This window comes from Panthera leo, chromosome D1, assembly GCF_018350215.1.
Source record: "Panthera leo isolate Ple1 chromosome D1, P.leo_Ple1_pat1.1, whole genome shotgun sequence".
Classification (NCBI taxonomy): Eukaryota; Metazoa; Chordata; class Mammalia; order Carnivora; family Felidae; genus Panthera; species Panthera leo.
In genome coordinates this window covers 21582744-21606442 of record NC_056688.1, presented here as the reverse complement: position 1 = coordinate 21606442, position 23699 = coordinate 21582744, and the positions used below count along the sequence as shown (strand labels likewise).

The following is a 23699-nucleotide window of genomic DNA, read 5'->3' as shown; positions in this document are numbered from 1 at the left end:
GCTTCCTGTGGAGAAAAGGAAATACCCAACTCCAGCCCACTCTGGACAACCTATGAATTCAATGAAATATTTGAGGAAAAATTATACCAAATCTCTACAATTTATTTTATAAGATAGTGGCATTTTGTGAGGCCATCATTACTCCAATACTAAAACCAGACAAAGACTGTGCAAGAAAACAAAACAAAACAGTACTACAGACCAATATCTCTCATGAACATAGATACAAAAAAGTTTCAATGAAATATTAACAAATAGAATCCAACAATATATGTAAAGAATTATACACTATGACTAGGTGGGATTTATCCCAGTTATGTAAGGATGATTCAACATTCAAAAGTCAGTTAAAGTATTTCATCCATAAGCAGACTGAAGAATAAAAATCACATCATCCTATCAATAGGTGCAGAAAAAGCATTTGACAAAATCCAACACCCATTCCCGAAAAAAAAAAAGAGAGAAACAACTCAGTAAACTGAGAGTAGGTTTATTCTCTATTCCTCTAGAACAAGAACTTCCTCTACTTGAGAAAGAAAACCTACACAAAACCTACACCTAACATCATACTTAATGGTAAGAACATCAAATCTTTCTTACTAAAATCAGAAACAAGGTAAGGATGTCCCCCTCATGACTGTTTTTCAGTGTAGTAATGGTAGTCCTAGCTAACACAGTAAAACATGAAAAAAAAAAGTTGTACAGATTGAGAAGGAAGAAATAAATCTGTCTTTATTCACAGATGACATAATTGCCTATGCAGAAAATCCGAAAGAATCAACCAAAAATCTCCTGGAACTAAGTAATCATGGCAAGGTGGAAGGATACAAGGTTAACATATAAAAAAGTCAATTGCTTTCCTCTATGGGAGCAAAGACCAAGTAGAATTTGAAATTAAGAACACAATGACATTTACATTAGCACTCCTAAAAATGAGATCTATACAAGGAAAATACAAAGCCTGCATAGGGCTTTGTGCTGACAGCTCTGAGTCTGTTGCCTGCTTGCTCTGTGCTGACAGCTTGGAGCCTGAAGCCTGCTTTGGATTCTGAGTTTCCTTCTCTCCCTGCCCTTCCCCCACTTGTGCTCTGTCTCTCTCTCAAAAATAAATAAATATTTTTTAAAAATAGGGGAAGACATTTTGCTCCATGGCAATAGGATTTACTGAGTGAAATTGGCAGGTGATGTGAAATGTCAAGTCTTTCTGGAGGTTAAAGGACTACAGGAATGTATAATATTCCTTGCCTATTTGGGAGCTGTGTGATGATACTTGAAGGAGGGGAAGTTATTTTCCAGAATTTTGAAATGGAAAGGTTATAATTATGCTAATATCAAAACATTGTGTAGGGAGACTGTCAGCCGAGAGAGGGGATAATGAGTTGTGGGTTTGAATCTCGGTGTTAATTGTTAGCAGGTCTGTGATCTGGGGAAAGTTACTTAACCTCTTTACATCAGTTTCTTCATCTGAGAACATGAGATAATTAAGTAAAACACTTAGTAGATTGGCTAGCATTCCATAAATGTTAGATGTGATGATGATATGATGATGTCAGTAACTGAGTGAAGGGACCACGTAAGCAATCCTGGCGGGAATAAGGAAGTGGTAACCACATAATGAGAAAGAGAACAGAGGGAGCAATCTGGGTGGGAAAGAGGGTATTTGTTATTTCTTGATGACTTTCAAATTTGTCTCCATTTGTCTTATGTACCGCTAAGTTCAATATGAACTTGAAATTATATTCAAGCAGAGTAGGACATGAGAGATGTGAGAAGGAGAAAGGAAGGACGAAAACATCAGTGAATATATACAATGAGTCATGCTGAGAAGTGGTGGTTCTCCCTTCACATGTGTTTACATTTTTGGAGGGCTTCTCCCCTACACTTCTCCCAATTTTCAACCTGAGGAAGAATGGTGACATTTGCATCTGAAGAAGTTTCTCCTCAGTGTTTTCTGCACGGCAGCCTTTACCTCCTTATTCCTCAAGCTGTAGATCAGGGGGTTCAGCATGGGGATCACCGTGGTGTAGAACACGGAGGCCACGTTCTCCTTGGCCACAGAACTGGCCGTGGAGGGTTTTAAGTACATGAACGCTGTAGATCCATAGAACATTCCCACAGCTGCAAGGTGAGAGCTGCAGGTGCTGAAGGCTTTGGACCTCCCCTGTGTGGTGCTGATGTGGAGGATGCTGGAGAGGATGAAGACGTAGGAAACAAGGACTGTTAAGCTGGTGACTATGATGTTGAATCCAGCCAAAAAGAACACTGTCATCTCAATATGATAGGTGCTAGAGCAGGAGAGCTTCATGAGGGGCACGATGTCACAGAAGTAATGACTGATGAGGAACTCACAGTAGGACAGTTTTAACATCAGGCCAGTGTCTATTGTTGCACCAATGAAAGCCATGGCATAGGCCGCAGCCATCAGCAGGGAACACACTTGAGGAGACATGATGACATTGTAGAGCAAAGGGGTATAGATGGCGACATAGCGGTCATAGGCCATCACTGTCAGCATGTAACACTCTGCAACGACAAACACAACGAAGAAGTAGAGCTGTGACATGCACCCCGCATAGGAGATGATGTTCTTCTCTGACACAAAGTTCACCAGCATTTTCGGGGTAATGACAGAGGAGTAGCAGAGATCCACAAGGGACAGATTGCTGAGGAAGTAGTACATGGGGGTGTGAAGCTGAGCATTCAGACAAATCAGCGTGAACATGCCCAGGTTCCCTATGATGGTGACCAAGTAGATCCCAAGGAAGAGGAGGAAGAGGGGGAGCTGGAGCTCTGGCCGATTTGTCAATCCCCTGAGAATAAACTCGGTCACTGTAGAGTGATTTTCGGCAGCCATTCCCCTGTGCTTGGGAGCCCTGTGGGGATGGGAGAGAAGAGCCCATGAGAGCCTACATTTAAACTTCTTGGCAAAGCTGGTTTTGAGCACTTGGGTTCAGTTGGGCGATCCTGGGCTCTTTCCCGATGAATCCTCCCTTCCTTTGGCTGTTGTCTGGGAGAAAGACCAGGCTCTGGGTATTTCAAAGACCATGAGGTTGGGAGGAAAAAGGGGACAAGATCTGGGGCTTTTACCACTTTTATGTTTCTCAAATATCCTACAGCAATGGTTCTTAGGGTACATTTGTTGGACCAGCAGCATCAGCACCATGTTAGAGATGCAAACTCTCAGCCTCCACCCGGGACCTACCAAATCAGAAACTCTGGGATTGGGGCTAGCAGTCTGGGTTGAACACTCTCTCCAGATGATGCTGATGCCTGCTCAGGTCTGAGAACCTCTGTCCTATAGGTAACAAGCAGCATACTCCATATTTTGTGCTTGGACATGCTTCAGAAATAAAATTTCCTTGTCATCTGTGCAATTCCCAGATAGTTTCTGAATGTGAATGCATGATATCCTTCTCAAATTGACACAGTGTCAGGGTAGTATGGTAGTTACAGCCATATCATTGAGTGACAAGTCAATTTCTGTATCTGAAAGATGAAAATGAGAACAAAAGACCCCAATAATTAGCAACTGCTGCCAGGCAAGATGAGTTCCCTCATGTCAAGGGAGAAAAACTAAAATTTTAATCAGGCAGAATGACCATGTCTCAGCCTGGGATGACAAGCTTGCAGAAAATTCTGCAAAATTTGCAAAAAAAAACCCCCACACTCCCCAAACTCCCCCAAGAAATCCTCACAACATATCCTGCCATGCTCTCCAGCAGCTGTCATATTGTGAAACTATCAGAAATAGTGAGCTGTATCCTGCTTGTCACTTTGCTCCTAAAACTTGCAATTTGGGACCTCAGTCTGATCAATCTCTGTAGAGGACACAGAACTTGCCGTTTTTTGCCTATTTAACCCCAAGTCTGATCCTTCCCTGACGGAGCTACTTTGGTTTGTAGCCCAATGCTGTGTCTCTTCGGTTTGCAAACTGCACAGCAATGAAGCTTGTTTTCTGATGAAATCCTTGCAGGATGCTTTTTGTTGACAAAGAAATCAATTTCCAGGGTGCTTGGGTGGTTCAATAGGTTAAGTGTCGGACTTCAGCTCAGGTCATGATCTCCCATTCATGGGTTCGAGCCCTGCCTTGGGCTCTGTGCTGACAGCTTGGAGCCTGGAGCCTGCTTTGGATTCTGTGTCTCCCTCTCTTTCTGCCCCTCCCCCACTAACATTCTGTCTCTAAAAAATAAATACACATTAAAAAAACCAAAAAAAAAAAAAAAAAGAAATCAATTTCCAAGTCGGTTGTAAAAATAACATGGGATAATGCATATTTAGAAAATTTTTTCAAGCACTCGGTTCCCATAAAAGTGAGTTGTCATTAGGTGTCTGGAATTTGTTCTTAGGTTTTCACTGGACGTGAGGCTGTAAGACAGTGGTTCTCAACATTGACTGTGTTCTGTAATCCCTTGGAGTATTTACAAAGTATTGATTCTTGGGCTCCACCCCCAGATGTTCAGATTTAATTGATCTGCGGTGCAGGGTGGGCATTGGCACATAATATAGGACAGAGTAAGTGCTCAGTAGCTATTATGATGATGATGTTCAGATTGTAATATCAAACCAGGCCCCATTATTTCCCTAGTGGCAAGGTACTCAAATTGTCAACACTTCCCTAAGAAGCATGGATCATCATTGCTGGATATGACACTTATAGCCATCCCATCTCTAAGATACATCTCTTAGGCTAAAAACCTTACATTTTCATTCTTTTTATTACTTCCTCATATAATTACTAACTTTTGTATAATGCTCTTTGAAGGTCAATCTCATTAACTCCTCAAATTTGGGGTATGAGGAGAAATGTGTTTCGAGTAGGATTTTTGTTTCTATTTTCCTACTGAGAAAACAGAAGTGCCAGACACTCAGTGAGTTTCTTGAAGCTTACTAAAAATTATCAGTGACTTAGAACTCAAACTCTTCTCTCCTGATCATGAGCTCATTTCCTTTAGCCCAGATGTGCAGGCTTTTACATCCACACACCTACAGTTCTAAGCAATGTTGTGGTTGAAAGTGCTTTACACTTGATGGCTTAGCTTGTGCATAGCCGATGAAAAAAGAGGAACGTTATATTATTTTTTCATTCTCTCTTAAATTCAAACTGTAAATGTTACCTCAAATCATACAGTTAGTAGATACAGAACTGGGCCTAAAACCCAGGACTTCTGACTACCATCTGTTTTGTTTCCACTAAACCGTCTTCTGATTTCTGTAGCTTATCTTTAGGTAGCACTTTATTATTATTTAGTAAACTTAATTTATTGAATCTTTGGAGATGCAGGATGGATTTCATTGGTAATTTCAGGTGCACTTAAAAAATTACAAAGGCAATACATATACATTGTAGAAAATCAGAAATACAAGTAAGGAAAAGTATAAACATCATATTCCCCCACTATTTAGAGACTAATACTGGCAGTGACTATGTTTCTAGATTTTTCTATGCATATATATATTTACATTGGGTATACACACACACACACACACACACACACACACACACACACACATAAGGTTATTTATTTTGAGAGACTGTGAAAGAGAGTACACCTGTGCATACAGAGATACAGAGAAGGGGCAAAGAGAGAGAGAGGGTAGGAGGAGTGGAGAGAGAGAATCCCAAGCAGGCTCCTTGCTGATGGTGTGGAGCCTGATGCAGGGCTTGCACTCATGAACCTTGAGATCATGATCTGAACTGAAATCAAGAGTTGGATGCTTAATGGACTGAGCCACCCAGGCACCCTTAAATGTATTAAAAAACCATTTTGTAACCGCCTTATTAAATGTACTTTATAATGCATTGTGTCATTTGATTCTTATAATAATAATAACTCTGGCACTAACCGTATTTCCTTTTCTTAGATATAAGAGTCTTTAAATCCTTAGGATGTGAAGACACAAAAATCAGATTTGCATTGTAAACTTCACATGTTATGTAATTGGTGGTATGGCATTTAACTTCACAATAACTAGTCTGAGAAGTAGCTAAGTTTTTTCCATTTATTACGAAGGAGAAAACAAATTTCTTCTAGATAACAACAATAGATTTAAAAAATCTTATCTTTTCCCCTTGTACACAATTTTCACCTCTTAAAACAATAAGAAACATAGAAAATCCACCTTGAATACACCATTGCCAGAAATCAATGTGTTCTACAAAGCAGTGTAGAGTAAATACCACTCAGTGTGGTGTGGACTGGAAAATCCTAGATAGAACTGATTTAAATTTAATTTTTTACTCCCATAATCATCTAATGATATGAAATAGGCAAACAAGATCCATATATTTGATATCAGTTACTACAATGATTACCTCTAGTTCTACCGGACCATAAGAGGCTTGGGCTTGCAGCCTATGAGAACTCAGCACATAAAGAAGAAAACGCTTAGAGATGAAGGTAAACAAATGCTTAGAAATAAAGCCTGAATTAGAAACAGGAATTCACGGAAGAAATATTTTTTTTCATATAATTGCTTTAAATTTGTAATTAAATACCTGTGTTGAGAAAAAGACAACACAGTCTCCTGGAAATTTTAGGGGATGCCTTGGTTCCAATAGTTAGGAACTAAACATCAAGAAATGAGGGAGCTGTCCAGATTTGTATCTATTCCTAAATGTAGTCCAAGAGGACAGCAGGGTTATGAAAAATGGGTCACTGAGGGTCTGTTTATACAACACATGGGCAGAACCTCCTGGGATGCAGTCATTTCAGGCCCTGGAGTCTTTGCTGAAGGAGCAATTAGAGTCCGGCTTATGCCTGTGCTGGGAATCATGGTTTGTCTCCCAGGTGTGTTAATTTTCCTTTTATTTGGAGTCATTTTCAGCTTGGGAAACTTGGAGTCTAAGCATTCAAATTTGTATGGCTAAACACCCCATAATCACTACCGCCACCTCCACCACCACCATGTCACTCATTACCATCAACATCCTCAGTTACTACCATTATGGCTACTACTCATCATTATTCTTCATTAGGCATACTCAATGTGGCTTAAAATGTTTATTTTATTTACTCATTTTTGGAGAGAGAGAGAGAGAATGATTAGGGGAGGGGCAGAGAAAGAGGGAGAGAGAGAATCCCAAGCAGGCTCCATGCTCAGGGTGGAGCCCAATGTTGGGCTCCATTCCACAACCATGAGATGATGACCTGAAGAAAAAGAAAATTTGAGCAGACCCATAACCTATAGAAATTGACTCAGTAATCAAAAATCCCTGAACAAACAAGAGTCCAGGGCTGGATGGCTTCCCAGGGGAATTCTATCAAACATTAAAGAAGGATTAAACTGTTCCAAAAAATAGAAAGGGATGGAAGACTTCAAAACTCATTCTATGAGTCCAGCATTAGCTTGATTCCAAAACCAGACAAAAATCCCAAGAAAAAAGGAGAATTATAGACCAATATCCCTGATGAACATTGATGCAAAAATTCTCAACAAGATACTAGGAAATTTAATTCAACAGTACATTAAAAGAATTATTCACTATGATCAAGCGGGATTTATTCCCGGGCTGCAGGGCTGGTTCAATATCTGCAAATCAATCTACGTGTTACACCACATTAATAAAAGAAAGGATAAGAACCATATGATTGTCTCAAAAAACACAGAAAAAACATTTGACAAAATACAGCATCCTTTCTTGATAAAAGCCCTCAAGACAGTAGGGATAGAAAGAACATACCTCAACACCATATAGTCCATATACAAAAGAATCATTGCTAATAACATTCTCAATGGGAGAAAAAAAAACTGAGAGCTTTTCCTCTAAGATCAGGAACAGGACAGTGATGTCCACTCTTACCACTGTTGTTCAACATTGTACTGGAAGTTATAGCCTCAGCAAATGGACAAAAGAAATAAAAGGCATGCAAATAGTCAAGGAAGAAGTCAAACGTTTGCTCTTTCCTGATGATATGATACTCTATGTGAACACCCAAAAGACTCCACCAAAAAAACTGATAAAACTGATGCATGAATTCAACAAAGTCTCATGATACAAAATCAAGGTACAGAAATCTGTTGCATTTCTATATGCTGATAATGAACCAGCAGAAAGAGAAATCAAGGAATTGATCCCATTTACAAACAATAAGATACCTAGGAATAAGCCTAACCAAACAGGTGGAAGTTCTGTACTCTGAAAACTGTAGAACACTTATGAAAGAAATTGAATACAACAAAAGAATTATCCGATATGACAAGATGTTCTGAACTCATCTCATACATTTCATTCTTCAGTCCAGGAATCAACCATCTCTCCAGGAAATGTGCTTTCTTTTAGTGGTGAAAATGTATTTCAAGACGAGTAATTAGATGCTAGAGAGGCTCATTGCTTCTGGGTTGATAATTGTTTCTAGGTCTTTTCAGAAAGAAGTAGGACGTTTTTAAAAATGGCCAATAATTTCAGTGGGATATGTTTTGATATTAATATTTTTGGGAATTTCCTTAAGTGCGATGATTCTTTTCAATAGGTCACTTCAAATCTTTTCTCCTCCTCCTCCTCCTCCTCCTCCTCCTCCTCCTCCTCCTTCTCCTTCTCCTTCTTCCCCTTCTCCTTCTTCCCCTTCTCCTCCTCCTCCTCCTCCTTCCTCTTCTTCTTCTTCTCCTACCTCTCCTTCCTTTTCTTCTTCTTCTTCTTCTTTTTCCTGACACTAGGAAAAGGCCCATGAATTGTAGTCTTTATTTTCTGTTCTGTCCCACAGTTTGGTTTTCTCCTTTGGAGCTCCTACTCTATGTAGATTTGATCTTCTTTGGCTGGTGTCTGTATTTGTTGCTTTCCCATAAATCCTCTTAATTTCTTTTCTCTCTGTCTCTTTTTTTGCCACCAACTTTTTCACCTTCTACTTCTCCTAAGGTATTATCTGTTGTGTTCATTTGCTCTTCAGTTACTTCTAATCAGTCATATTTCTTAAATTATTTTTCCTTTATTTCTAATAATTTCCCAAGTTCAATTGCCTAATTTATAAGCTTTTCTAATTCAGCCTTTTGTTGTTCTTTCATACCTGTATGTGTTTTAGTTCATTTTGAAATAATGTAATAGTGTTCATTTACTTAGAGTAATGGGCAATGGACTGTGTTCCCTTACCAACCCCCCCCCCCCCCCCGCCCATTCATATGTTGAAGCCTTAACCTTCAATGTGACTGTATTCTGAGAAAGGCCCTAAAAGTAGGGGTATAATACATGAGGCCAAAAGGTCCTAATCTGATAGGGCTGGTGCCATTCATAAGATAAGGAAGAGGCACCAGAGCCCATTCTTTCTTCCGTGTGAGGACCCACTGAAAGGGGGCAGTCTAATACAGGAAGAGAGTCCTCATCAGAGATCGTGTTTGTAGGCTCCCTGAATTCCAGACTGTGGGAAAAAATACTTCCATTGCTTAAATGACCCATTCTGTGGTATTTTGTTATGGTTTCCCAAGCAGACTAATACAGTAAGTCTTTCTGGTTTGCTCCACATTTTCTGTCAAAAAAATTATTCTTTTTACTTATGATTTTATATGGAGTTTCATCTTGATTCTTTTCTACTGTTCATCTTTATATTAAATTAGTTTTTTTTCTAACTTAATGCCTGTAGAACTCCTTCTTCTGTTGCTTTTGTGAAGTGTTAAAAAATATGATGACTTACTGTCTGAAATCTCCTGGCTCTGTCCCCTTTCTACCTTTATCTAGATCTTTCTTTTGTCTTTATTTACCTTGTTCTGTTTAATTTGGGTTTTACTCCTATTCCTGCAGGGAGCTTTGGTTGCTTTATTTTGAGAGTTCATAGTGCACAGACTGTGGAAGCCCCTTCAGATCTTACTATAGAGTAATTAAAATTCATCCACTACTGGAGAATAAAAATCCCTTCCAGTTTTACATGTTATTTTCAAACTGGCCTTTTGAGAGTTATTTGGAATACTGATTAGTTGTTTTGGAGTTTCAGGTTTGTCAGATGTCCTGTTTCTTCCTTCTGTTTCTTCCTGCACAGATGCTGATACTAAGCAGATTTTAACCTCTTGGTGGTTTGTGCCCATCTGCTTGTGTTTGGAGGTAAAGGGGATAACATATCACTTATTTTTGTCATAGATGTTGTTAATGGAACTAAGCTTTGCTGTTTAGTTGTGCTGTTTTTTTATGGGGGTATCCAGGAATACTAAAAAAAACATGACACAGTCTTCCTCAAATTCTCTAAGATTCTTCACATGTTTTTTCATTATTTATATTAAGAAGACTAATCACTTGAAGAATATTTACTACATAAATAGGGTATATTCATTGAATATATCTATGAGAAAAATATATTCTTGGTATATGTCAAAGATGACATACTCAATAGGAACATTCATAAAAGTACAGTCTTTAATGTTCTGAATATTCTGCAAGTATTATACACACACACACACACACACACACACACACACACACACACACATATATGTAATTTATTGTCAAATTGGTTTCCATACAACACCCAGTGCTCATCCCAACAGGTGCCCTCCTCAATGCCCATCACCCACTTTCCCGTCTCCCCCACACCCTCAGTTTGTTCTCAGTATTTAAGTGTTTCTTATGGTTTGCCTCCTTTCCTCTCTGTAACGTTCCTCCCCTTCCCCTCCCCCCTGGTCTTTTGTTAAGTTTCTCAGGATCCACATATGAGTGAAAACATATGGTATCTGTCTTTCTCTGCCTGACTTATTTCACTTGGCAAAACACTCTCCAGTTCCATCCATGTTGCTACAAATGGCCAGATTTCAATCTTTCTCATTGCCAAGTAGTATTCCATCATATATATAAACCATATCTTTATCCATTTGTCAGTTGATGGACATTTAGGCCCTTTTCATAATTTGGCTATTGTTGAAAGTGCTGCTATAAACATTGGGGGTACAAGTGCCTCTATGCATCAGCACTCCTGTATGCCTTGGGTAAATTCCCAGCAGTGCTATTGCTGGGTCATAGGGTAGATCTATTTTTAATTTTTTGAGGAACCTCCATATGCTTAAAGTATTCTTGAACACAGAGCATTAAAAATATTAGTACATAGTATTTACTGAGTGCTTATTATATCCCAGGCATATATTCTTATGAATATATTCTTCTTTTGTTTCTCTTGGTCTTTCCCTCTCTCTTCCTTTTAGGCTTTGGAAATCATGAAAAGCCAGTCAAGTGAAGGTAAACAATTACAAATTCTGGTTTTGGCTATGACAGAGAACTTATATTGGATTGGCCATATTACCAAAAGCAATTAAAAAAACTAGACAAAATATATTAAATAATTTTTTAAAGTAATATAATTACAGTAGGTAACTTTAGCACCTCACTTCCACCAGTGGATAGATCATCCACAGAAAATCAACAAAGGAATATTGGCTTTGAATGACACATTAGACTAGATGGACCTAATAGAACAATACAGAACATTCCATCCCTAAACAGCAGAATACACATTCTTTTCAAGGACACCTGGAACATCCTTCAGGATATATCACATGTTAGGGCAGAAAACAAGTTTCAGTAAATTAAAAAAGATTGAAATCATATCATGCACCTTTTCCAACCAAAACAATGTGAAACTAGAAATTGATCACAAGAAAAAATCTAGAAAGAACACAAATACATGAAGGCTGAACACCATGCTACCGACCAATGAATGGGTCAACCAAGAAACTGAAAAGGAAATAAAAAAACACATGAAGAAAAAGGAAAATGAAAACACAACATTCCAAAATCTTTGGGATGTAGCAAAAGTGGTTCTAAGAGGGGCATCTATAGTAATACAGGCCTACCCAAGGCACAAGAAAAATCTCAAATACACAACCCAACTTAGACCTAAAGGAGTTAGGAAAAGAGGAACAAAGCCCAAAGCTAGGAGAAGGAAGGAAATAATAAACATTAGAGTAGAAATAAATTACCACTACAGACCAAAAACAACAACAACAACAACAACAACAACAACAAAACCAGAAAAGATAAATGAAACCAGGAGCAGGTTCTTTGAAAAGATCAACAAAAAATTGATAACTCTTTAACCAGATTCATCAAGAAAGAGAAAGAGGACACAAATAAAATCAGAAGTGAGGGAAAAGAAAAAACAACTGATGCCACAGACATACAAAAGACTATAAGAGGTAATTATGAAAAGGTATAAGCCAACAAGTGGGACAACTTAGAAGAAAATTTCTAGAAACATACAACCTTCCAAAACTGAATCAGGAGGAAATAGAAAATTTGAACAGGCTGATTAGTAGCAATAAAATTGAATCAGTAATCAAAACCTTCCAACAAATAAAAGTGCAGGGCCAGATGGCTCCACAGGTGAATTCTACCAAACATTAAATTAAGAATTAATACCTATTCTTCTTAAACTATGCCAAAAAAGTAGAAGACTAAAGAAGACTTCCAAATTGAGTCTATGAGGTCAGCATTACCCTGATACCAAACCCAGACAGAGATACTACAGAAAGAAGAAGAAGAAGAAGAAGAAGAAGAAGGAGGAGGAGGAGGAGGAGGAGGAGGAGGAGGAGGAGGAGGAGGAGGGAAGGGGAAAGGGAAGGGGAAGGAGAAGGAGAAGAAAACTACAGGCAAGTATCTCTGATGAACATGGATCCAAAAATCCTAAACAAAATATTAGCAAACCAAATCCAACAGTACATTAAAAAACCACTCACCACAATCAAATGGGATTTATTTCAGGGATGCAAGGGGTGGTCCAATATTTGTAAATCAAACAATGTGGTACATCACATCAACAAAAGAAAGGATAAAAACAATATGATTATTTCATCTATTATTTTAAAAAGTCAATTCTCCACAAAATACTAGCAAATTGAATCCAACAGTACATTAAAAGAATTATTTACCACGATCAAGTGGGATTTATTTATTCCTGGGCTGCAGCAGTGCTACAATATTCACCAATCAACATGATACACCACATTAATAAAAGAAAGGATAAGAACCATATGATACATTCAATAGATCAGAAAAGGCATTTGACAAAATACAGCATCCATTCTCCATAAAAGAGCTCAACAAGGTAGGGATAGATGGAACGTACCTCAACATCATAAAGGCCATATACTAAAGACCCATACCTAATACCATCCTCAATGGAGAAAAACTGAGAGGTTTTCCTCTATGTTCAGGAAGAAGACAGGGATGTCCACTCTCACCATTACTATTTGACATAGAACTGGAAGTCTTAGCCTCAGCAATCAGAGAACAAAAAGAAATAAAAGGCATCCAAATCAGCAATGAGGAAGTTAAACTTTCACTATTTGCAGACGACGTGAAACGCTATGTAAAAAACCTGAAAGACTTCACCGTGCTAGAACTAATACATGAATCCAGCAAAGTCTCAGGATGTAAAATTAATGTACAGTAATCTGTTGCATTTCTACACACTGATAATGAAGCAGCAGGAAGAGAAATCAAGGAATCAATCCCATTTAATGTTGCACCCAAACCCATAAGATTCCTAGGAATAAGCCTAACCAAAGAGGTAAAAGATCTGTATTCTGAAAACTATAGAACACTTATGAAAGAAATTGAAGAGGACACAAAGAAATGGAGAAAAAGGAAACATTCCTATGCTCATGGATTGGAAGAATAAACATTGTTAAAACGTGTATACTACCCAAAGCAATCTACACATTCAATGCAATCACTATCAAAACAACATCAGCATTTTTCACAGAGCTAGAACAAATAATTCTAAAATTTGTGTGCAATCACAAAATACCTTAAATAGCCAAAGCAATCCTGAAAAAGAAAAGCAAAGTTGGAGGCATCAAGATTCCAGACTTCAAGCTATGTTACAAAGCTGTAGTCATTAAGACAGTATGGTACTGGCACAAAAACACACACATAGATCAATAGAACAGAGTAGAAAACCCAGAAATGGACCCACAACTATATGGTCAACTCATCTTCGACAAACCAGGAGAGAATATCCAATGGAAAAAAAAGACAAGTCTTTTCAACAAATGGTGTTGGGTCATATTTTCTTGCTTCTTTGTATTTCTAGTGATTTTTTTTGTTTTATTATGCTGGAATTATGAATATATTCTAGAGACAGGGGATTATGTTACTCTTCTCTATAGATTGTTGCCTTTTGTTCTGGGATGCAGTTCCTAGTAGATCACCCTGATCCTGCTGAGACTTGGATTTAGCCTTTTTTATGATAGGTCTAGTTCAGCTTTGCCCTTAACCTGATGGCCTAGTCCTTATTCTTAGGGTATGGATTTCAGAGCTGTCATCTTAACGTCTGCTTTGTTCATCAAAGCGTCTCCACTCTCACTAGGCCAGAATCCTAACAGCTCCCCAGTGCTGTGGATCCTCTGTGACATCTCTTCAGGTCCTAGTCTTCCAAGAGCTGCTGTGTCCTAGACATATAGAGTCTTGCCATGAACATACAAAATTTAGAATTTAGCTAAGAACTCAAGGGAGTCCTCTATGCATATGCCTGAGGGTCCTTTTCTTTGGCTTTTTCCTCTTCATGTCTTGCCCCACAGATTCCAGCTGTCCTAGCATCCCTGAACACTGATCTTTATTCCACTAGTAGAGGCTGCTGCTGTTCGCTTGGGCTCCATTTCACTAGGTTTGATTTGGAAACTGCCCTTAGAGAGAAAGGGTGAAAATGGTAGTTCATTTTCTTGCCTTTTAAGAATTTCCTCCCTGAGCTGTCTGCTTCTCAAAGCTTTCAAATAGATGCTTTATATATTTTTTCCAGTCATATACTTGTTTATGGTTAGAGGGTGGTAGTGTGATATTAGCTACTACTTTACATCTAAAATCTGAAGTCTGATAGCTTACTTTTAAAGGACTTGTTTTCTGCATTCCAGCCCAGCAGGAGGTCATATAGACCCCAAGGACCAGGAGAGACTGGAAACCTGGAGACTTAAATTAGATCTGTGACCTTGGGCAAATGGCTTTACTTCTCGGGATCTCCTTAGTGTCGCTGTATATAAGATGGGGGTAAATATTGGCTTTGTCCATCCATAAATTGCTGATTTGTAATAACCTGGAAAGATTAAAAAATATAATTACTATACTCATACCCATACAGATTCTGATTCAGAAGGTCTGGGTGGCGAGCCCAGAATTTCTTTCTAATAAACACCCCAGGTAATTGTGGTGTTCATCCACATTCGGGAAATACTGAATTGATAATTTCCCAAGTGTCTTCAGGTCTAAAATCCTGTTAGTGTGTATGCTTGCTATTAAAGAATGGTACCTAGAGCTCTGAGAGATCAAGTCAAATGATAGACAACTTTTGTCAAGGTAGAAGCTTGTGTGGAGAGTAGAAGACAGAAAAAGACAAAAGCAAACTAAAGAGGAAGAACAAATTTGCATGTTTGCCTATGTTGAGAATCTTAGCCTGTAGGATTCAATTTGAGAGCACCAAGAAGCTAGAAAGCCAATAGCGCTTCAAGAAAAGTGGGTGGAAGGCAGGGATAGTCAAAGGCACTTTTGACCAGTTAGTAACTTAGGAAAAGGCTGTTCTTGGCAGAGGTTAGGAGCATTTACCTGATAGAAATTATTTTGTTACAATTAATCTTATATTCCATGGGAAGACAGAGTAAGGGGATCAGAGAAATCTACCTTCCTGTTTGAGCTAGACATACTGCAATTCATTCCTAGAATGAATCAGAATATGAAGAAATGACTGAATGTTCTACCCTAATTTATGATAGCCTTTTGTGTTAATCTTTCCAAATTCTAAGCACTTCTTTTTATTAAAGTCGTAGCATATTTACTTGTTTCTTTCCAAGAGTTTGCCAGATCCAAGAAAATGAGGACCTTAGCTTCATGGATTTCAGTAGCTCTCGTCAGGAGGAAGTTTAGGCTAGTGGTTACAAAATAGGTGCCTGGATTCCGTATTTGTATTGGATATTGGCAGCCAGAAGTCAGTAGAAGGGTTCAGTGTCAGGTATATTACTGGGCATTCAAAAATAGTAATGATGATAACTTTTTTCCACAATGAATTTTCTTTTAATAGTACTGGATAAATGTCTGTTGAAATAATTGTCTCTAAAAGCCAAATCAACCAATATTAAGGGTATAAATAAACACTTCTTATTCCTTTGGGAAAATAATCTCTGAGGAAATGGTTTTGAGGGAGTCTTTGTCTTAATAATTAGGCCACTGAGATCTGTAATCCGAATAAAACTTATTTCCTGTTATTCTCTGGTCTGGAAAAGGCGCATCTCCTTCCTTATAGTTATAGCTTCCAAATTAACAATTGGAAATCATGTTCTTCAGTGTAGAAATGGCTACAAGATAAATTAGGGTTTCTGATCCTTTAGATCAGATTGGAAGGGGAGGGCTCTTAGCTCAACCTACCATTTTCTATTCATTATGGTAATTTTCTATCGCAGGACAATTGTGGACAAGAAACAGTAGAGTATAGCATTACAGCTCTAAACTGAAGGAAGGTGAGTGACTTCCTAACCCTGTCAGTCATGTAACATAGTGGTTATGAGGGTACACCTGAGAGTCAGACTGCTAAAGTCCACCTTCTGGCCGAACCCCAGTATTTTGAGGACTTTGTTGTCTCATCTGCAAAATAGGGATAATAATATTGTCATACAGCTCTTAGTGTCTAGCACCTCATAGGAACCACTTAAGTAGGTGCTAACTTTAAAAAATTATCATGAAACCTAAACCCACTTGAGCTAGGAGAGATTGTAAAAATGTGGCCTCACCTTCTTGATTTGACAGCAGTGACCCAGTGGTGGGGGTTCGAGGGGTCGCAGTGTCTTTTGACAGGACTCTCTTCAGGGAAGAGGCCCAGGGTTTAGCAAAGGAAGCACAGGCAGGAGATAGAAGGACATAGAAAATGGACTAACTTAAAGATCTAAAAGACATCTGTCTTATTTTTTAATGAATTGGGATATGAATAAATTACTGTTTTCTCTCTGGAGGCAAAGTTTAGACTCTAACTGTTCTCTCTGGAAGATAAAGTCACTTGGGCTGTAGGACAGATCCATAACAAACAGTAAAAGCCTTCCTACCATCTGTCTTAACGTTCAAATCTCTCTGTGGATTCCGTTCTTCAGAATGGGGGATGGATCCTGGGTGAGTGGTGGTATTTCTTTCTGTCTAACTGGTTCTCTTTTCTTTTCTCCAGATTGTCCTTGCTCCACTCATCCCCAAGAGGAAAATGGCAGCTAAGAACTCTTCTGTGACAGAGTTTATCCTTACAGGTTTAACAGACCAGCTGGAACTCCATATCCCTCTCTTCTTCCTGTTTCTAGGTTTCTACCTGGTCACTGTGCTGGGAAACCTGGCCTTGATAGCCCTGATTTGGTTGAATTCTTGCCTACACACCCCCATGTACTTTTTCCTCTTCAACCTCTCCTTAATAGATTTCTGCTACTCCACTACCATCACCCCCAAAATGCTGAAGAGTTTTGTCTCAAAGAAGAACATCATCTTGCATGCAGAGTGTATGACTCAACTCTTTTTCTTCTGCTTCTTTGTCATTTCTGAGTCCTTCCTCCTGTCAGTGATGGCATATGACCGCTATGTGGCCATCTGTAAACCATTGGTGTACATGGTCACCATGTCTCCTCAGGTCTGTCTATTCCTTTTGTTGGGTGTCTACGTGATGGGGCTTTCAGGGGCTATGGTCCATATGGGAAGCATAGCAAGTCTGACCTTCTGTGCTGACAACCTTCTCAATCATTTCATGTGTGACATCCTTCCTCTCCTCAAGCTGTCCTGCAACAGCACTTATGTAAATGAACTGGTGGTCTTCATCCTTGTGGCCATTGACATTGGAATGCCCATTATCACCATCTTCATCTCTTATGCTCTGATTCTGTCCAGCATTCTGCACATTCACTCCACTGAGGGCAGGTCCAAAGCTTTCAGTACATGTAGCTCTCATATAATTGTGGTTTCTCTTTTCTTTGGTTCCGGGGCTTTCATGTATCTCAAACCACCTTCTATTTTGCCCCTTGACCAAGGTAAAGTGTCCTCTCTGTTCTATACCATTGTGGTGCCCATGTTAAACCCACTGATCTACAGTTTGAGGAACAAGGATGTCAAAGTTTCCCTGAGGAACACCTTGGAAAGAAAAATATCTTCTTGAAAAAGTAGCATTTGAAGAAGATACAATGCTTTGTTTATTGGTGTGTGTGTTTTCCAAGAAAGATCCAAGTTCTAGTTTTTTCTCTTCTGTAAAAAAGAGAATTTTAAGTCTTTACGTTTCATGGATGTTTACTACATATCTATTTTCTGTATCCCGTGACCCATGTCGACTATTCTACGATTCTTTTATGCATTTTTCTACAATCACAAATCATTTAATCTGAAATGGGGCTTATAAACCATTTTTTCTGAGCTTATTTAACAGACATTGGAGACTTAGACATTTTATATATGTTTTCCAAGGCCATACAACTAAGTGGTTCCCATAAGTGGGACTGGAATCCAGGCTCTTGAATTCTAATCTACTTTGTTTTCCTTTCCTTTCTGACATTTTTTTTTCTTTATTGCCTGTCTTACAGATTTCATTTTGAAAGTATGATATTTTAGCATAGTATAAACTGATTCTATATAGTAATTTAATGTCACTTCTCAATAAATAATGTTTTAGAAATAACTTGTTGATATTCCATATTTTCCTTTTTTAAAAGTTATTATTTTAATTCCACTTAATTAACACACAGTGTTATATTAGTTTCCAGTGTACAATATAGTCATTCAACAGTTCATACATCACCCTGTGTTCATTATGGCAAGTGTACTCCTTAACCCCCATCACCTATTTAACTCATCCCCCCCCTCCCCCCCCCCCCCCCCCCCGGGTAACCATCACTTTGTTCTCTACAGTTAAGAGTCTGTCTCTTGCCTTGTCACTCTTTCTCTTATTTTTCCCCTTTGCTTGTTTGTTTTGTTTCTTAAATTCCACATATGAGTGAAATCATATGGTATTTGTCTTTTTCTGACTGACTTATTTCACTTAGCATTATATTCTCTAGCTCCATCATTGTCATGCAAATGGCAACATTTCATTCTTTTTATGGCTAAATAGTATTCCCTTGTGTGTGTGTGTGTGTGTGTGTATACCACATCTTCTTTATCCATTCATCAATTGATGGACACTTGGCCTAATGCAAACAATGCTGCTATAAACACTTAGGATACATGTATCCCTTTGAATTAGTGTTCTTGTATTCTTTGGATAAATACCTAGTAGTGCAATTGCTGTATCATAAGGTAGTTCTATTTTTGACTTTTTGAGGGACCTCAAACAGCCATACTGTTTCCCAGAGTGGCTGCACCAGTTTGCATTTCCACCAATAGCCTAAGAGTGTTCCCCTTTCTCTGCATCCTTGCCAACACCTGTTGTTTGTTGTGTTGTTGATTTTAACCATCCTGAAAGGTGTGAGGTGATATCTCACTGTATTTTTTAAAGTTTATTTTGAAAGAGAAAGAGACAGGATACAGAGGGGCAGAGGGGGAGGGGCAGAGAGAAAATCCCAAGCAGGTTCTGCACTCTCAGTGCAGTGTCCGATGTGGTGTTCAATCTCACAAGATCATGACCTGAGCCAAAATCAAGAGTCAGACACTCAAGCGACTGAGCCACTCAGGCACCGCTCTCATTGCATTTCCCTAATGAGAAGTGATGATGAGCATTTTTGTGTCTGCTGGCCATCTGTATGTCCTCTTTGGAGAACTGTCTGTTCATGTCTTCTGTCCATTTTGTAGTTGAATTATTTGTTTTTTGGGTGTTGAATTTGATAAATTATTTATGTAGAGAGAGAGATAAAGTGTGAGCAGGGGAAGGCCAGTGAGAGAGAATTCCAAGCAGGCTCTGTGCTGTCAACACAGCCAGAAGTGGGGATCGATCTCATGAACCGTGAGATCATGACCTGAGCTGAAATCAAGAGTCAGACTTAACCAACTGAGCCACCCAGATGCCTCTCTTTATATATTTTGGTTACGACTCCATTATTAGATGTCATTTGCAAGTGTCTTCTCCCATTTCATAGGTTGCCTTTTAGTTTTGCTGGTTGTTTCCTTTCCTGTGCAGAAGCTCTTTATTTTGATGTAGTCCCAATAGTTTATTTTTGCTTTTGTTTCCCTTGCCTCAGGAGACATATCTAAAAAGAAGTTGCTACTGTCAATGTCAAAGAAGTTACTGTCTGTGTTCTCTTCTAGGATTTTGGTGGTTTTAGATCTCACATTTAGTTCTTTCATACATTTTGAATTCTTTCTCTCTCTCTCTCTCTCTTTTTATGGTGTAAGAAAGTGGTCTAGTTTCATTCTTTTGAATGTTGCCATCCAGATCTTACTGCGAGCATTTCCCTTCCTCCAGAAAGGTTAATTTTATTTTCAGCCTCGAGAAGACAAGGACACCGTCACATCAAGAACAGCAATTTTTTTTAACGTTTTATTCATTATTGAAAGACAGAGAGAACCAGAACATGAGAAGGGGAGGGGCAGAGGGAGAGGGAGATACAGAATCTGAAGCAGGCTCCAGGCTCTGAGCTATCAGCACAGAGCCCAATGCAGGGCTTGAACTCAAAAACTGCGAGATCATGACCTGAGCTGAAGTCAGAGGCTTGACCAACTGAGCCACCCAGGCGCCCCAAGAACAGCTATTTTTTTATTTTATTTTATTTTATTTTATTTTATATTTTATTTATTTTATTTTATTATTTTATTTTATTATTTTATTTTATTATTTTATTTATTTTATTATTTTTAATATATGAAATTTATTGTCAAATTGGTTTCCATACAATACCCAGTGCTCATCGCAAAAGATGCCCTCTTCAATGCCCATCATCTACCCTTCCCTCCCTCCCACCCCCCCCATCAACCCTCAGTTTGTTCTCAGTTTTTAAGAGTCTCTTATGCTTTGGCTCTCTCCCACTCTAACTTCATTTTTTTTTCCTTCTCCTCCCCCATGGGTTTATGTTAAGTTTCTCAGGATCCACATAAGAATGAAAACATATGGTATCTGTCTTTCTCTGTATGGCTTATTTCACTTAGCATCACACTCTCCAGTTCCATCCACATTGCTACAAAGGGCCATATTTCATTCTTTCTCATTGCCACGTAGTACTCCATTGTGTATATAAACCACAATTTCTTTACCCATTCATCAGTTGATGGAAATTTAGGCTTTTTCCACAATTTGGCTATTATTGAGAGTGCAAGAACAGCAATTTTAAAAACAATGGCATGTTGTGAAGAGGGAGCCAAGATGGCGGAACAGCATGGAAGTTTTTTGTGTGTCTCGCATCAATGAAATACAGCCAGACCAACACTAAACCATCTTGCACACCTAGAAAACTCATCCGAAGATTAGTACAACAATCTGCACAACCTGAACCACAGAATTCAGCAGAAAGAGGAAAAAAATCATTTTTATTTTCAATTTTTATTAAAATATTTTTAATTTTTTTACTATATTTTTTACTTTTGTGTAAATTTTTTTCAAATTCTATTTTACTTCCATCATTTTATTTTAGTCTATTTCAGTGAATGTTGCCATCCAGTTTTCCCCATATCATTGGTTGAAAAGACTGTCTTATTCTCATTGGATATTCGTTACTACTTTGCCAATGATGAATTGACCTTATAATTGTGGGTTTATTTCTGGATTTTCTATCCTGTTCCATTGACATATATGTCTACTTTTGTGCCAGTACCATACTGTTTTGTTTACTATAGTTTTGTAATATAACTTGAAGTCCAGAATTGTGATGCCTCCAGGTTCACTTTTCTTTTTCAATATTGCTTTGGCTATTCAGGATCTTTTGTGGTTCCATACATATTTTAAGATTGTTTCTTTTAGTTCTGTGAAAAATGCTGTTTGAATTTTGATGGAGATTGCATTAAAGGTGTAGATTGCTGTGGGTAATATAGACATTTTAACAATATTTGTTCCTCAATCCATGAGTATGGAATGTCTTTCCATTTCTTTGTGTTGTCTTGGATTTCTTTCACAAGTGTTCTATAGTTTTCAGAGTACAGATCTTTTACCTCTTTGGTTAGACTTATTCCTAGGTATCTTGTGTTTTTTGGTGCACTTATAAATGGGGTCAATTCCTTGATTTCTCTTTCTGCTGCTTGGTTATTGGTGTATAGAAATGCAACAGATTTCATTACTTTGATGTTGTATCATGCGACTGTACTGAATTTATCAGTGCTAGCAGTCTTCTTTGGAGGAGGCTTAGGTGTTTTCTACATACTGTATTATGTCATCTGCAAATAGTGGAAGTTTTACTTTTTCCTTAACAATTTGGAGTCCTTTTATTTCTTTTTGTTGTCTGATTGCTGTGGCTAGGCCTTTCAGTAGTAAGTTGAATAAAAATGGTGTCAGTGGACATCTCTGTTTTGTTTCTGACTTTAGGAGTAAAGATTTCAGTTTTCCTCCATTAAAGATGATATTAGCTGTGGGCCATTTACATAGATGGCCTTTATTATGTTGAGGTATGTTCATACACCATAAACCCATTTGGTTGAAGGTTTTGTCAGGAATGGATGTTGAACTTTGTCAAATGTTTTTTTGTTTTTTTGCATCTACTATAATGATCTTATGGTTCTTACTCTTTCTCTTTTGATGTGATGTATCACACTGATTGATTTGTGAATAGTAAACCACCTTTGCAACATAGGGATAAATCCCACTTGATCATGGTGAATTTTTTAAAATGTATGATTGAATTTGGTTTGCTATTATTTTATTGAGAGTTTTTGCATCTATGTTTATCAGGGATATTGGCCTGTAACTCTCTTTTTTAGTGGTATCTTTATCTGTTGTTGGTATGAGAGTATGTTGGCCTCATTGAATCAGGAATTTGGAAGTTTCCCTTACTCTCCTATTTTTTGGAATAGTTTAACAAAATAGGTATTAACTCTTCTTTATTTTTTATTTTTTTATTATTTTTTATTTTATTTTATTTTTTTAATATGAAATTTATTGTCAAATTGGTTTCCATACATCACCCAGTGGTCATCCCAACAGGTGCCCTCCTCAATACCCATCACCCACCCTCCCCACCCTCATACCCCCACCAACCCTAAGATTGTTCTCAGTTTTTAAAAGTTTCTTATGCTTTGGCTCTCTCCCTCTCTAACTTTTTTTTCTCCTTCCCCTCACCCATGGTCTTCTGTTAAGTTTCTCAGGATCCACATAAGAGTGAAAACATATGGTATCTCTCTTTCTCTGTATGACTTATTTCACTTAGCATCACACTCTCCAGTTCCATCCACGTTGCTACAAAAGGCCATATTTCATTCTTTCTCATTGCCACGTAGTACTCCATTGTGTATATAAACCACAATTTCTTTATCCATTCATCAGTTGATGGACATGTAGGCTCTTTCCATAATTTGGCTATTGTCGAGAGTGCTGCTATAAACATTGGGGTAAAAGTGCCCCTATGCACCAGCACTCCTGTATCCCTTGGGTAAATTCCTAGCAGTGCTATTGCTGGGTCATAGAGTAGATCTAGTTTTAATTTTTTGAGGAACCTCCACACTGTTTTCCAGAGCGGCTGCACCAGTTGGCATTCCCACCAACAGTGCAAGAGGGTTCCTGTTTCTCCACATCCTTGCCAGCATCTATAGTCTCCTGATTTGTTCATTTGAGCCACTCTGACTGGCGTGAGGTGGTATCTGAGTGTGGCTTTGATTTGTATTTCCCTGAGGAGGAGCAACGTTGAGCAACTCTTCATGTGCCTGTTGGCCATCTGGA

At 38.3% G+C, this 23699-nt stretch overlaps 2 protein-coding genes across 2 annotated transcripts; one reads left to right on the top strand and one right to left on the bottom strand.

Annotated features, from left to right (window-relative positions):
• Positions 1 to 1894: 1894 nt before the first annotated feature.
• On the bottom strand, positions 1895 to 2857 carry LOC122199875 (olfactory receptor 151-like). The gene has a single exon (XM_042905256.1). The coding sequence runs from the start codon at positions 2852 to 2854 to the stop codon at positions 1895 to 1897; it is 960 nt and encodes a 319-aa protein (XP_042761190.1). The 5' UTR covers positions 2855 to 2857.
• A 13529-nt stretch (positions 2858 to 16386) lies between these two features.
• On the top strand, positions 16387 to 18074 carry LOC122199892 (olfactory receptor 8B12-like). The gene is made up of 2 exons (XM_042905274.1): positions 16387 to 16413; positions 17109 to 18074. Exon 2 carries the CDS (start codon positions 17142 to 17144, stop codon positions 18072 to 18074), a length of 933 nt encoding a protein of 310 aa, XP_042761208.1. The 5' UTR covers positions 16387 to 16413; positions 17109 to 17141.
• The last annotated feature ends 5625 nt before the right edge of the window (positions 18075 to 23699 follow it).